Source organism: Numida meleagris, chromosome 11 (assembly GCF_002078875.1).
Source record: "Numida meleagris isolate 19003 breed g44 Domestic line chromosome 11, NumMel1.0, whole genome shotgun sequence".
In the NCBI taxonomy this organism is placed as follows: domain Eukaryota; kingdom Metazoa; phylum Chordata; class Aves; order Galliformes; family Numididae; genus Numida; species Numida meleagris.
The window spans coordinates 15305196-15320840 of NC_034419.1; the positions used below are offsets into that span (position 1 = coordinate 15305196).

General features: G+C 40.1%; 1 protein-coding gene across 1 annotated transcript; it reads right to left on the reverse strand.

Moving 5' to 3' along the window:
* On the reverse strand, window positions 254-15326 carry TMF1 (TATA element modulatory factor 1). Its single transcript, XM_021409045.1, has 17 exons — window positions 15039-15326; window positions 13281-14518; window positions 11559-11662; window positions 10593-10719; window positions 10258-10363; window positions 9952-10094; window positions 9234-9400; window positions 8934-9090; window positions 8431-8523; window positions 7420-7576; window positions 6766-6958; window positions 6283-6352; window positions 6101-6193; window positions 4988-5098; window positions 4209-4355; window positions 3645-3770; window positions 254-3023 (listed from the first exon to the last, which is right to left on the reverse strand). The coding sequence occupies exons 1-17, from the start codon at window positions 15178-15180 to the stop codon at window positions 2880-2882; spliced, it is 3318 nt and encodes a 1105-aa protein (XP_021264720.1). The 5' UTR covers window positions 15181-15326; the 3' UTR covers window positions 254-2879.

Consider the following 15645-nt stretch of genomic DNA (forward strand, 5'->3'; position numbering starts at 1 on the left):
CGGCGCTGCCCCTTCCTGCCGACCGCCGCTCTGCGCCGGCAGAGGAAGTTCGCCCCTATTTCACACGATCCCTAATCCCATTACCGCCGTGCGTTTATAAATGCACCGGGCCCTCGTACCCAAATGGCCATGACGCGTTCACGTGTAGCTGAAATGAAATTCCGAATACGAGGAGAGCTCCCGGCCCACACCTGCCAAAAAGAAAAACCCACAGCGCTGCTTTAAGTCTTTGACAAACAGAAGCAGAGCCCGCTCTTAGCGTAAAGTTTTATTTCACCCCAACCCATGCTCTGTATGTACACTTTATACACATTTTACAATTAGAAACCAAGGTTCCGTTTTCACCGCGGGATAACCCGTGTTGTTGTTCCGCATTCAGGATCTCTGTAGCCCTTAGCAAAACGTGCACTGTGACAAACACGTTAACAGGACAAAAGCTGACAGAACCAACCCTTTCTCTGATGGATGGGTACGTGAGGTTTTAGATGTTTGATTCTTTGCTCCTGAAGGAGGCAACACCAACCCAACGCTGGGCCAGCCCCTCCCTTTACCACCTCCCTTAGCAGAGGCCTTGCCCTTGTTTGCCAAAGGCATGAAAAAAGACCCCATTGAGCAGCACACTGAGTGAGACCTTAAATAACCTTGCTCCGCACTTGCCTACGCGGTGAGAATGAGCTGCAAATCAGTTGCTTCCACAAGGGCTACTTAAAAACAACTAATTTAAATGGAAGAGGATGTCAGTATTGTGACCTAAACGCTTTCTTTTTTCTCCTTTCCATAGCAACGAGCATCAAATGTCCTGGTACACATTAACATTTCCTCAAAACAAAAACCCTACAAGTATTATGTCAAAGTGAATCAGAATGCTTAGAAGTCTACGTTCAACCAGCTACTCTGGTTTCTAAGGCTTTGATGCTTAAGACACAGTAGGCCCTTGGATTCCTGTGCGACAGTAAACGTTGCACTGAATGGGAATAAAGAATCCGGAAAGAGTCAGTACAGCTATTTACATCTACTTCTGCAAAATTTAAAAATCGAACACTCCGTCAAATGCTTTTGCATCTAAAAAAAAAAAATGTTAATGCTGAGTGTGCGTGTAAATTGCTCATTTACCTCCTGAAAACATGAGACAGTGTGAGATGCTGACACCGGCACCTGAAGGAGCAGCCACGCACACGCTGCAAAGGAAATGCTGGCAGTAGTAAATCCCAAGAAAAGCCATGATGTCATATATATATATATATATATTTTTTTTTAGAGTGCTCCATTTGTCTTCCAAGATTGTAAAAGGAGCGATGCACTGATTCTCTGCAAAAGAAAACAGCTGCTTCTCGCCATCAATCGTCATGAAACAAGGTTTATTGCCTGTTCTGGGCTTTGATTAGTTTTCTGTTTTGCTTTGCAAGAAATGGATGAGCTAACAGTTGCACATCATAACTCTGGCTGACTTAAGGTGCTACAAATCTGTGAGTTCTGACAAGTGTTTTCATTTTGGGTTTTTTTTGTTTGTTTTTTAAAACTTAAGGCAACTGAGCACATTTCAATATGGTGGCAAAGTGAAAAGCTCTGAGAGGCTTTTCACCTCAGCAGCTTGGTCTGTCTCCTGTCCACTGAATACAGAAGCAGAAACAGAGTTCTCCAACACAAATGCAAAAGAAACCCCTCACAGTGGAGGCAACAGTATGATAGGCAAAGAACTTCAACTGCAGAGTATTTCACACGAGTGTCTATCACAGCTACAGCTCTGAGATAAAGACAAATATTTGCTGTCTGGAATGCAAAGAGGAGGAGGCAAGCTTCTTCCCCCCATTCTCAGCATTCCCAAGGGTCCAATTCCGAAGTTTCCTCTGACATGACCCACAACATGGCTAAGCATCAAGCCACGTGGATGCTGTTCGACCAATACCTCGCTTCAGGAAGAGCATGAGAAATACTTTGCAGCCACTGGAGACTTGCTTGAAAACTATATTAAGCGGCAGTACAGTTCTGCAGAAGTCTAAACCTCGCTATTTATACACCAGGAATGATGACATGAGAGCAGCAGCAATTCTTTTATTTCAAAATGTATATATATCTTTTTTTTCTGCATTCTTCTGAACCGTTTTAGCTACTGTTTTAAAAGTCAGCGTCCAACCCTAGAGCAAATATTGAATGCTTCATATCTCTGGTGTTACACGTTAAGCACGTTGAGAACACCACGCAGATCAGCTGTCTCTGGACAGCTCACAAGACACAGCATGAGCAATAGATAAGATGAAGCTGCATCACTTAGACAGTTTCACCTGTGTCCCACACTCTGCTTTACAGGGCTCAGAAAAATCAGATCAGGCTAACTATTTTACACAGAGAACTGCTGGCCTAACATGTTCAGAGACTGCAAGTACAAATATTAGACCTTCCTTTCCTGAAAATACCCCATGATCCTTCAGACAGCAAACCACTGCTATTTCGGTATTAAAAATGACCTGGTGGAATTCTAGAAAAATTCTCCTTAAGAACATTTTAAAAAGACTTCTGATTTGTCATGAGTATACGAGGTTATGAATGAAGGGGCCACTTGAGTAAATCTCATGCCATCCAGTGCTGTCTCATGAGGTAACAACCATCTTTCCTGTTAGTGTTTTTGTAAGTAAAATGGTCCTTTTTTTTAGTAAAAACATAAATACAGAGATGACTTAAATCTTTTAAATATTGCACAAATAATTTAACTGCAGACAGTAGAAGACATTTAAAGCATTGATTCTTGTCAACATATGAACTCTATCGTATAGACACGTTTTCTATCATACACTTAATTTTTTTTAAAACATTTTAATCCAGCATTTACATAAATATCTATACAATCTGTTACCATACAACGTTACGAGTTCCAGCAGGAGTTAGGTTTGTCTTTGTTTTAAGAGTTCATCTATCTGAGTCTTATACATGTTTTTCACATCCTCAAGATCCAGCCGGAGTTCTTCAGCTTCCTCTGCTTTCTCCCCATACATCTGCAGAATGGTATTGTATCTTTGATCCAAGTCCTGCAATAAAACATACTTGCTATCAAAAATTTGCTGCTAGCACAGTGCTTTTATACTACTAGGGAGAATGAGCAGAATGTTATTTTTTCAAAGTGCATTTATTTTACAGTGATGCACATAGCAAACTCTTCATGCTTTGACTCTCTGAATACGTCTGGATTTATCTAAATACGAGAAGAAGAAACTCCAAAGTTAAAAGTTCTTGACTACAAAGAGTTAGTGCTGGTACAGAGGAGCCACTGAAGTAACCTGAAGTTCAGCTGCATTAAAGAACAGCTAGCAAATTATCACTGCCACACACAAATACAGTCTCTGGATCAAACTCTTATAAATCCATGCTGTTTATCAAAACATCTTTATTAAAAAGATTTGCCTTCAACATCATTGTTTCATGTGGCAGAAAAAAATGACCTCTCACCGATTTAGCATGCAATCTTAGGTAAAGCACACATTTTAACAACAAACTGTGAAAGTGACTACCAGTCATGGAGTAGGGATCACCGGATTCTAATAAACAAAGAAATCATTTATAATTAGGGACATATTTTAATATAATCATAAATTGATAGAGCTATTAAAAAAAACCCTACTGTACCAGATCGACAACACAAATGCACTTACCTTTAGCTGTGCACGCAATTTTGGTACTTCCTTCACTTTTTCTTCAAGTTCATCATTTTGATTTGTTAATTTTACCAGTTCCTCTGCCATGATCGATCTAGTTTTTTCAAGGTTTCCAATTTCCAGCTACGGGAAATGTTTCACAATTAGGAGGAAGAAATAGTTAATTACCTTTTCCTTTTAGTAGGATCTAAACATTCTGAAACAGTAATTAACGATTTTTTTTCAGGAACCAAACTAAGAAACAGCATCTCCTGGAAGCACTCTCACTTTCTTTTCAAATCTGATCAGTGCTCTTTGCTTTGTTTTGTTTCAGACACGCAAGTTCCGTTTTCTTGATAAGTCCTTGCCAAAATGAAAAAAGGAAGCAACAAACATTTCTCTTGCTCATCCCTATCTACTTGGCCACTCGTGCAGCCGCTTTCTGAGTTAACAGAACTGAAAGTCTGCAGTGAGGAGAGGGATCGAGCTTTTTGATGATAAAAGCAGTAAAACACAGCAGACTGCATTAACATTTAACCTTAAAAGTGCTGCATTTCATTTATGTAAGAGCAACTACAGTACCTGTAGATGGGAGATCTCTCCTTCTCTTAGTTTTAATTGTGATTGAAGGTTTTCAATTATACTTGAACCTGCTCCCATTCTTATAGCATCATAAAGATTGCTCCCACTACTAGCTGCTGGTCCAAATGAGTGATCATGAGGATCATCCTACAAACAGAAAGGTTAGACAACCTTAAAAGCTCACAAGTATCTGCTTTTAAATCCTTCCTCTCCCAAAGTATTACTTCATTTAAAAATCATAATTATATTGTTACTAAGCAAGTGCTTAGTATGGATACTTAACATTCATTTTTGTAAACAAAAGCTTAAGGTGAATATTTACAATTTGAGACAGCTCCTTACTGGCAAGTTTTTATGTCATACAACTACCATTTAACTCAGACATTGGTAACTGTATGAAAGTAGACTTCACAAAGACCACACCAGTCAATGAGATTGCCTACAGAGCGGGCTTGTGCCCTACACCAGGATGACCTATAAAGATCACTTGGTTTGACTTCTACCAGTGTTATTCACATTTTCTAGCTGAAATTGGTCCTGTGAACTCAGCACTGATACATGTATATATCTGTCTGCACTAAAAACTGTAGGCCTGCTGTCTTCCACAGATGCTTTATAGTCATAGACATCTCATAAGCAAGTTCTAGAAATTTTTGCTTAAGAATCACCTCACCTAAAAGCAGTACACTCTTCAAGAGTCATTTTCAACATTAATAAAGCTTCCTGAAGAGAGAAAAGTAAGCACACCAAAAAAAGCCAGTATTACTGATGTACAATACCTGTGACAGGAAAGAGGTCTGAAGACCTGCCATATCAACTCCACTTATGGAACTAGACCGTGACATCGTTGGAGTGCTTGAAACAGTTTCAATGGTAAATGACTTCCGATCCTTAAATAGAAAAAAACAACAAGGAAAACAACATCACCACTTAGTTACAGAAAAAGTTTACGAGATGGTACAAGATAGATTCTGTAAAAACAGACTGCCCTTTCCTCTCCACATCTAGTGAAAAACATATGCAAGTTTAGCGATGAAGAACTGTTGTGCTACTAATACTTCTAGTCTTTGCTTAACTCTTTAGACTTTCCAAGAAACAAAGACACAAGCTGCAAACTACAACAAAATAATTTCTCTTTCAGTAGCCAAGGGAGATGCAGAGGCAGTTTCATATGCCCAAAAGCATCACAGGAAGAATAGCATAACCCAGAAGGTATGTCACTTTTTAGAATGCACGTTAATTCTCTTTTTTCTTTTTCTTTCCTTTTTTTGTGTTTTGAAATTTAACTCAGATTTCTTCTATTACTGACATCCTTTCCAAACAGACTGATCTTGTTTACAGTCAGTAACCGAAAGTTTACCACCCTCTGAAGGATAAAGCTGTTACATTTTGGAACTAGAGAGAGAGGAAGTAACCAGCAATAGAAACAGTTTCACTTGAATATCAACTGCTAATCAGAAGTTACTGATGCTGCAAGAGTATTTTGTGACTTAAAGTGGAAGGTATGCAAGACATTAGATATAACTATGTGATACTTAGAACAGGAATTCAGAGGAAGCAATGCTAGCAGTTTAAGCTAAGAGAACAAGCAGCTTCAGAAGAAAAAGAATCAGCTAAAATAATCAGAATTTTTTTTTTTTATCTTTTCTCAGATTAAATGAATTATTACTCAAGACTGACTCCAGCAAGTTTTACAAAAGCACATACTTCACTCAAAATAAAAGGCAGCCACAATAAAGAAAAAGCCAAATTCCTAATGCCTCTGCTCACAGAATATACAGTGCTGCCCTAAGGCTGCTTTGCTGCTTGCCACAGTTTTGGTTTCTAGATATCAAAAAGAGTAATATTAGCCTGCCTCTATAAAACCAAAGAGAAACATCAGGTTTTGGTACCTTCTCTTTTGCTGCTTCTTGCGCAAAAATTGCCTTCTTTCTTTCCTGTTCAATCTTCATTTTCTCCATTTCTAACTGAGTAGTTAGCAGTGCCTACAAAAGTAAACACAGGTTGTTAACCCCCTGCTGGTACAGGTGTCAATAGCAGCTTAAAGCTGAAGTAGACTTGAAGCAGACAATACCTTTTCCTTCTTTGCATCTTCCAAGGTTTTTGCATACTCATCTTTGAGTTCTTCTAGTTCAACCTCATACCTACCATTGAAGGGGAAGAAAAATTCAGCAAATAAGTATCCTGAATTTACTTTTGTTCTGATTTTGGGTGAGACAGAGTTTATTTCTTTCACAGAGGCTTGCATGATGCTGTGGTTTGGATTTTTGATTAAAATAGAGGTGATAACACAAGAATGTTTTAGCTCTTAATACAAGCATGGCTTCAAGATGTTAAAACATTATGTCTGAAATACGGCACTTCCAATCTTCAGCACGAAACAAAGTATCCTCAAGAAGTTAGGCTGCTTTCTTAAGAACTGTTTTTTTTGTTTGTTTGTTTTTAAACAGTACTGTCAACACTCCAAGGATCAAAATCAACGCTCAAGGATCCAGCCTGGAGTCAAAGATCTGCTGCAGATGTTTACAGAATAGACAGTTTACTCCACTGTACTCACCTACTGTTTTCAACTTCCATTTTCTTCAATTTGTTTCTCTCCATTTCCAGCTGAGCCTGAAGGCGGCTATTCTCCTGCCTTAAACGACTATTCTGAGACTCAGTAGAAGACATCTGAACTTTATTAGACATAAGCTCCTCTGTTGCGGCCCGTTCTCTCTCAGCAGCTGCTGCTAGAAGAGTTTGAGACTCACCTAATGTTAAAGGCAAAAACAAACAAACCAACACAGAATTTACCTTTTCTGCTCACACATCTATAACGTGGGTCAATTATTTATGCATCAAAATGGAAGTTGAGGCATTTTTGTCAGTATTTTTGACACAACTATTTTTTTTTTTAAAATGCCAGTGTACTTTCAGTGTCTCAGTGTTCATGCTTCTTTTAGATGCTGTAAGTACACGCATACTGTAACACTTTTATCTTACAGTCCCATTATCCTTTGTGCTTTGAAGAAAATCAGTGCGTTACGTATCCGAGAACCTTGGCAAAACAACCCATATATCAATTCCTTACATGAATGCATTTTGTGCTCACCAATCCCAATTAACTCACCTGACCCTTGGGCAAACATTAAGCCCTTCTAATTTACTTTCAGTTACTTCACATTTTCCAACCAGGAGTCTTACAGCTCAGTATAAGCTACAAACATCTTACCAAGTCTGTCAGAAAGGTTCTTTTCCAATTTTTCCCATGCAGAGGTTTGTGCTCCTAGTGTGGCTTGCAAATTCTCTATCTGCCGGAGAAGAGGGCGTGTAGCAGAAGTAACACTTTGACTTAGTTCTTGGTTCCGGTTCTCTGCTTCCTGGAGTCTCTGAAATCACAAGTTTAATATATTAAAGCTTTAAAACCATACAATGGATTTAAATGATATCACACAACTCATCTAAATACATGGCAGTCGCTTCACATTCGAAAATCCTTTTGTTTAAACTCACAGAGAAGTCTGAAATCCCAGCAGGGAAGCGCACCGCTTTCAGATACATGACAAAGCAACAGCCCACACATTTACATTTTCAAGAGCAGAAAGCAATTTATCCAATACCAGTGTTCAGTTCTGATACCTGAAGCTTCCTGAGTTAACCAAGACTTTGCAAATTATCAGTTCGTACCTGGCAGCACACTAAGCACTGCAGCAAAGCACAAATAATGCCCCTAATTTAGGTGACCTCCCGCCTCCTTATCTTCTACTTACACAACATTTATGCATGATTCTGCTCAGCTCCAGCCCCGTACAAATTCCTCTGTGCTCCAATACCATCTGTTACTAAGTTTACTTTCCCTCTGGACACCACTTGAAGCACTTTGACAACAAAGTATCCGAACTTCAAGATCAGGAAAAATACTCTTAAAGAGGCAGATAAGAGTCATTCAAAACATATTTGCTAGCAATTTTAGAAGACTATTACAAACTTACTGGCTGTATGTTGTCTCGTACATAGAGTTACGTTTAAAATGCTTTAAAATTGTGATTTTGTTTTCAATATTAAAGGAAATGCCCTTTGATTACACATTTTTATTGTTCTTCTACACGGGAAAAAAAACCCCACAGGAAACCGGGAACACAAAACCCCTCTTTCAGGATATTTATGACATGCAAACATTTTGTTTCAGTTCTCAGAGCCCTCCTTACAGATATATGTTGGCACTGTTTATTTGCTAGAATACCTGTTGTAGTTCACTGATCTCCTGGCGTAAATAGTCTTCTTTTCTCGCCGCCTGCTGTTCTGCACGTTGCAGCGCGAGCCTCAGGTCTGCCACCTAGGTAAACAAGGCGTTGTCATTAACCTCTTAGCAAACATTACAGTGCCATCTACTAATTGCCACGGTCCTCTACCACCCTCAAACACCATCAAGCAGGGTGTGTCTGCTGACAAGTTTAAGGCTTGAGTTCGACACATGCACAAGTAGTTGGAGCGATTTGTTTATCCCTAAAAGTTGTGTCCAATTAAATGTTGACCTTTGCATCTTGATTAAAAAAAAAAATAGTACACACCTAGTACATAGACTGTCAAAGTCACTTTTTTTAGACAAGTAAAATTAAAAGTCTTAGTACACAGAAATGAGTTCCGTCTTCTTTTGTGTCCGGTACTTTATGGAAGATGTACTTGGCACCATCCATACGCGCTTGTTTGTTCAGTTAGAAAGTTTAAGACACATTTAAGACACACCTGAATTGCCAAAGCTTCTTGTTGCTGCCGTGCCTCATCCTTGGCCTTCTCCAGCGCTAACCCAAGCTCTTCCTTTGCCTTCATTTCCCGACTTAGGGCAGCTTCTTGTGCCTCACTGTCCTTTGTAGCATTAGCTTTATGAAGATCTGCAAGTTCTCTGTGGGAGAGAGAAAAGAAGTGAACAGTGACTTCACAAATAACTTCATTATATATCACTGTAGCATCTTGGAAGCACTGCATAAGGAATAGACACTAAAACCGATTGTACAGTTGAATACAGACATATAAATATCTGCCTACTTGTATGCACTATCAAGTGCTGCCTGGCCACTTCTGTTACGTTCTTCAAGGTCTTCCACTTCTGCCTGAAGCTTAGCAAGATCCTTTTCCTGTCGCTCCACAACAACATTCAGTTGTTTAATGCTGTCTCGATGCTGCTTCTCAAGGTCCTCTTTGCCATCAAGTACCTATTAGGGTGCCAACAAGAAGCACAAGAAGCATCAGACTAATTCCAGTGCACAGGGTAGATCATGACATCTGAGTGAGGACAGTGACAGCCGTGGTAACTGATGAAGAATTAATTTACACAAAATGACTGAAGTGATCTAATATCTTGCCAAATAGAAAGGGAAGAGAAAAGGCCACCTCCGCAGAGCACACTCCACCACCACAGTTTCACATACTTCCTCATGTTAGATCTTAGGTTTTTAAGATATTGATTCAAGTAACAAATTAAAGTTAAAAAAAAAAAAAAAAGGCCATGTTTTTTTCAACTCAAAATTGAGTAAACTGAATTTGGTCAGCCTGAAAATCAGTAGTGCAAGTGCAAACAAGCAGCAGGAAAGAGATGAAGAGATGCAACTGCAATTTGAAAGGACTGAAATCACATCTCAGTGTTCCACTAATACGAATTAGAAGAGTTTCCCAGCAAAACAAACAAAAAAGTCCACCTCCAGCTTCCCCAGAAGGCTACTCTGCAGCTAAACTAAAAAGCTTATGGAAAAAAAGCAAATCTCACCTGTTTTAAATGCTGCAACTCTTCTTCCAGCTCCTTAATCTTTTTGTTCTGTTTTGTGTTAATATTTTCTCTTTCTTTCTCCTTTGCTCTTAATTTCTTAATAGTGTTGGAATTGTGAAGCTGTTGTTTGGAAAGTTTTTCTCCTGTGAAGAAAGCACGTACAAAAGTTAGCATCTATTGCCTGCTATTCTATGAATAGTCTTCAAATTACGTATTTTCTTCACCAAGTAAAGAAGGCTTTAATGTGAATACAGTACATTCCAAATTATTCTACAGATTTTAATTATTAATTATTTTAATTCTTACCTTCCTCCATCAATCCTTTGATTTGCTCTTCTTTTTCTTTCAGTAATTCAGCAGTTTCATTGGTATTAAGTCTAGTTGCCAACTCTTCTTTAACAGTCTTTACTTCCTAAATAATAGAACAAAATACTTAGGGCCATTTATTAGGATATATTTATGGATAAATGCTCAAAATGCTCCCCAAGTACAACATAGGCTGGAAGGGACCTTTGGAGGTTATCTGATCCAACCTTGTATTTAAAGTAGAGCTAACATCAAAGTCAAATTGCACTGCTCAGAGCTGTATTCCATCAAATTTTAAAACCTCCAAGGATTTCTATCATTAAAAAGCTGATTACCTTTTTAGCTGCATCTCTTTCTTTGCATGCTAGCTGGAACTTCTTTTCAGCATCTGCTATTCGCTGCGCAAACTCCTCCTTAAGAGATGAAATGCTGCTGGTCTCTTCTTTCATTCTAAACATTTCACTACATTTAAAATTAACATTTCAGAACAGTTTCACAGTTATGTGGCATTCCAAACATTTTGCAACTGTATAAATGCTTTTAAAATATGTTTATACTTTTTATACACATCCATATTAGAAGTACTGATCAAAGACCTTCATTAATCCACTAAGTTACCAGTGAAAGCAACAAAGTGCTAGATAGACCTTAACAGTTTTGCCCCATAATCAAGTTATTTCAGAATAACCTCCTCATCTGTATCATATACAGGGCAAATAAATACATGTATTTTTAAATTACGATCAATTTAGTCATTACATAATACCTTCACATATTATTTGTAAACATCTAGAACTCATACTTGATCAGTAAACTAGCAAATTCAACTTTTCATTTTGCATTTTAAATTGAGTTAAATAATGAATTCATATTTTAATTACAGCCAGCCCTCCTACCGTGCTTCCACTGTCACTGTTTTAGTCACCAAATTATGTAGTAAATCAAGTTTATTTATTTGTACCAGAGCAGTCAGTTTCCCCTATAGCGAAACCCAGCCTTATAATAAAGACCTTTATTAATATCAAAATCTGACTGCACATCTGATTCTCATTCCTACTGCTTACTTACTGAAACCCCTTTCATCAGCCCTCCTGAAAGAATTTGTAGCCACAAGAAATAACAACTTTAAGAAATACCATCACAGCACATGCAAGCATTATTTCCACCTGCCCCAGCTAGTGCATATCCCTTGCAGCCTTTGTTCTTGTGATAACTGGTACCTGTTTTACCATTTTGTCTACTGTGTGTGTTTACAACAAAGTTACAGCTAGAGCAGTGACTGCGTATACTTTCATACTTACTCTTTTAGGTTATCATAAGCTTCTTCCAGCCGTGCCTTCTCTTTACTAGTACTCAGTAACTGTGTTTCCCTCTTCTCCAGTTTCTCAGTTAATGAATCAATCACCTGGACAACGTTTTTTACAGACCAAGATTGGGTGAATGGGACAATTAAAATGCGAGAGGAGCAGGTTTCCCCTTTCCCCCCCTCACCATTCCCTCCCCACATTATTCAAAGTTAAACTTCTCAAGGCTTTTAGGAATGTGAAGTTAGAAAATCACCACGTTTCTGCTACATTTATTTGGATCTATCTCATTTCTAAACACAAGATATCTGTTCCAGAGTATCTATAGCTGATAGCCTGTAGAACTACAGCTGACGTCAAACACTCAGACTAACACTGTGCTCCTCATACCACTCTTTACAAAGTCACGGAATAATTCACTTTTGAAAAGGTCTCTTCTGTGAAATGTTGATATTGGATGAGGAAAGCAAACTTTCAGACAGTGTGGAGTTCATAAAAAAAATAATCATGTCAGATTAGAAAGCAACATAAAGGGAATAACACAAACATATATAAAATTATAAAGAAATCAAACAGATTCTACTAATGAATGTCATTATATGGTCAATGAAAGACAAAATTTGCTGTGGTCCAGTAACAACTATTCAGTACGTTAGGAAAACTTATGTAGGCTTATGTAAACTTACATAGATTCTATGACTATGGAGTTTCCCAAGCAATTTACACTGATAGTCTTTACAATTGAAGCAAACAAACAAAAAATGCTTTCCTTAAAATACAAATCTGATTGTGGCTTTATGAGCCCCTGTAAGCAATTGTTTTTCCCTTATTAGTGACAGAAATGGCATTGGTATGGCAAACATGCCTACAGGACACAGCCAAGAGTAGGGCCTACCAATGTCACATACTGTGCAAAAACACTATGCCTGAAACAAAATACAGGAAAAAAAAAATAGAGTAACACATGCCACAGCATATCAGAATTTAAAGACAAGAACAAAAGGGCAGGAAGGTGACAAAGGAAATGGGAAAAATAAAACAGTGCACACAAAGCTGAAGTTTAGCCTTTCACAGAGAAACTAGAAATGTGGAGAAGTAGGATACTCCATCTATTTAAACTAGTTCAAATTCCTTCTATTCACTATCAATAACTGCCTATCTTCTTTATTTAAACCCTAATACACCTCCTTTTTAAAAGTAAAGATTATTTCTGCTAAAACAAACATGAATTTATCTAGAACAACAGACTTTTACACTACTACTGTCCTCAAAGCTCACAAGTAACACGCCTGTAATGTCATCAGATTTTGCCAGTTTGCAACCCTGGGGAAAAAATGCTTGCAGAAAAATTACCTTGATAACTGGTGAGACACTAAAGGCTTGTAGTTTCACAAATCAAATTAAAATACCTCAAAAAACCTCCTTCATCCTTCACAGAAAAAGGAATTTGTACCAGCCAATTAAATTAACATGTTTGACTTTTCAGTACTTCTTGTTTGCCTCCACCAGCCACAATTCTCAATACTGATAATTGAACTCAAAATGATTTGACCAGAAATTTAGGCAATATTCTTTCACTGCAGAATACCAAATAATTTTCTACAATTAAGTTAATTCAGTATTAATCAATTCAGCTAAGGTAAGGCTGATATCTCTAACATGACATGATGGGAGTTCAGCTTGGATTTGGGGGTGTGCTCACAGAACTTCTACTCTTACTTTTTTAAGCTTTTCCATTTCAGAGTCCTCTTCTAGCACCTTTCCATCAGCACCGGGCTGAGGCTCAGTCTGCTCTGTCACAACTTGTTCTTCAGTTTGCACAGCAGACACCAAAACATCTGGCTGCTCAGAATTAACAGGGGTTGCGCTTCTCCCACTCTCTTCCATCTCAGCTTCCTCAGCGTGTACCACAGGACTGTCACTCACATCTTCAGATTTACCTTTCAGGTCGTCAACCGTTTCTGTCTTTGGCACAGAAGGACTGATAGCGACAGATGCTGAAGCACAAGCCTTGCCCGATAATTCATCATCTGAATTTATTTCACTTACGCTTCTGCTATCTAAAGACTGTACACTAAATGAATCTATTCTTTCAAAAGCATCAGAGGAGCAGCCGCTTTCGGTCATTTTTTGAAAGTCATCCAAACGATTATAGTCTGCGCAGGCAGATGTAGATAAAAGCTGAAATGATGTTTGCATTAGATGAAGACTGGATTTTGAATCTGCAGCTTCCTGTCTTGAACTTACTGAGCTCTCACTTATTACACTTTCATGGTCCAAAACTTCAATATCACTAGTTGTGGATGTCCCCGAGGAGAAAGTGCTTATTGGAGGTGACGGTGTATTGCTTTGCCTGTCCTCAGTTTTTTGTTCCTTAGTTTCCAAGCCTGCATCTTTTGTACCTGTATTAAGAGACTGCGAGTTGGTATCCAGCGCACCTCCTGCTCCATCTGCCCCCGCGCTGGTTTTTTCATTAAGAGCATCCTCAGGTTCTTTCAAATTTAGAGCAGACGCTTTTTTGTCAGCAATTTCATTTGTGCTTTCTTCATGCTCAGCGTTCGATTTAAGCACAGAATTCTCTTCCAATTTCTCCTTCGGACTATCAAGGTTTTTCAAGTCCACTAGGCCTGTTACAGAGGAATCTTTCACTTCTGCCTCTGTTGTCACCGGTACTTCCAGCTGACTGAAGTGCTGAGACTCCTTTAAAGTGCTTTTCACCTCCTCCTTGGGTCGCTGTGATTTGGCTGGAGGTTTGGACACCACTGGATTTTTCTGTATACTCTGGACGTCCGTTGGAGAGAGAAAGGCACTGAAGAAGTTTTCAGATTCATCTACTACTGTTCTCCTCACTGGTTTGGTGATTGCTGTCGGTGATATTGGCTGATTTTGTGGTTCTGTATTTGAACTTAAACCCCACGAAGAGGTATCCCATCCTCCACTTATGAGAGAATTGGTTCCTGAAACAATTAAAAAGCACAAAGATATAGACCAAGAAAACTTCGAAATTACTTCTTTTTCCATATCTGCCTTATATGAATACGCGACAGGTTCAGAAGAAAAGTTTTCAATATCATATAAAGCAAACATTAATATGATCACAAACAGCATCAATTTCATTAATACTTCCTACCAAAGCCTGGAACTGACTTTCAGGCAAAACAAAAGAAGAATAAGGAAGACAAGGTAATTCAAGGACTTAAGGTGGACAGCGACGCCTCTAACAGGTAAGAGTACCCGAGCAAAGCAAACGTGCTCTCTCCGTGTAACTTGAGCAACGCCTGAAGGAAGCTGCACACAAATTATGGCAGTAACGCCAAGAAAGAGAATTTCAGAGAGGAGATGGAGAAGCGTGTCTCGGGAGACGGTGAAGGGGAGAAGAGCCCATAACGCGTTCAGAGGGTCCGGGAGGAGGGGAGGCCGTGAGGGGAGCCGCCCTCCCGCCCCACGCAGTGTAAGCCAGGCCGCCGCCCCGCTCACCGTCGCCGTAGTCGGGGATGACGGCGTCGGGCCAGGGGCTCTCCTCGGCCTGGATGTCCAACACCCGGTCGATAGATTTCTGGGCCTGGGACAGCGCCTGCTTGGCGAAGCTGGACAGCTGTGAGGCGTTGAACCAGCTCATCCTCCGCGCCGCCCGCTCCCGCTCAGAGGCGGCAGCCCCGGGCCACAGGCAAGGCCGCGGCCGCGACCCCCGGGCCCGCACAGCCCGCTCCCCGGCAGCGGCGGAGCCGGCGGCCTCGGGCTCGGCTCCGCGCCTGCGCGCCCTCACGCTCCACGTCGCAAACAGCCCGCGCGCAGCCGCCGGCCGGCCCCAAAACACGTCACGCGAGGAGGAGCTAGGCCTTCCGCCTCGGTACCTGTCATGGCGGAGGGAGCACCACGCCCACTTCCGCCTCGGTATCTGTCATGGCGGTGAGGTACGACTTCCGCTTCAGCGCCTGTCGTGATGAGGGCTGACCCTGGCCCGGCCCTCGCTGGTTCCCGTCCCCTCCGTCTTCCAGACGAGACGCTGAACACTCATAAGCATTCCCCGCTCCTTACCTTAATGCCTCCTTCGGCCGCTGGCCGCAGCAGGAAGCATACCACA

What these genes read in the sequence shown, in the direction of transcription:
- TMF1 (XM_021409045.1), bottom strand. Translation starts at nt 15,180, where the DNA reads ATGAGCTGGTTCAACGCCTCACAGCTGTCCAGCTTCGCCAAGCAGGCG. An exon ending in AAGAAGCTTTGGCAATTCAG is followed by an intron (nt 8,524 to 8,933) that starts GTGTGTCTTAAA and finishes TTGTTTACCTAG; the next exon opens with GTGGCAGACCTGAGGCTCGC. An exon ending in AGACCTCTTTCCTGTCACAG is followed by an intron (nt 4,356 to 4,987) that starts GTATTGTACATC and finishes TTCTGTTTGTAG; the next exon opens with GATGATCCTCATGATCACTC.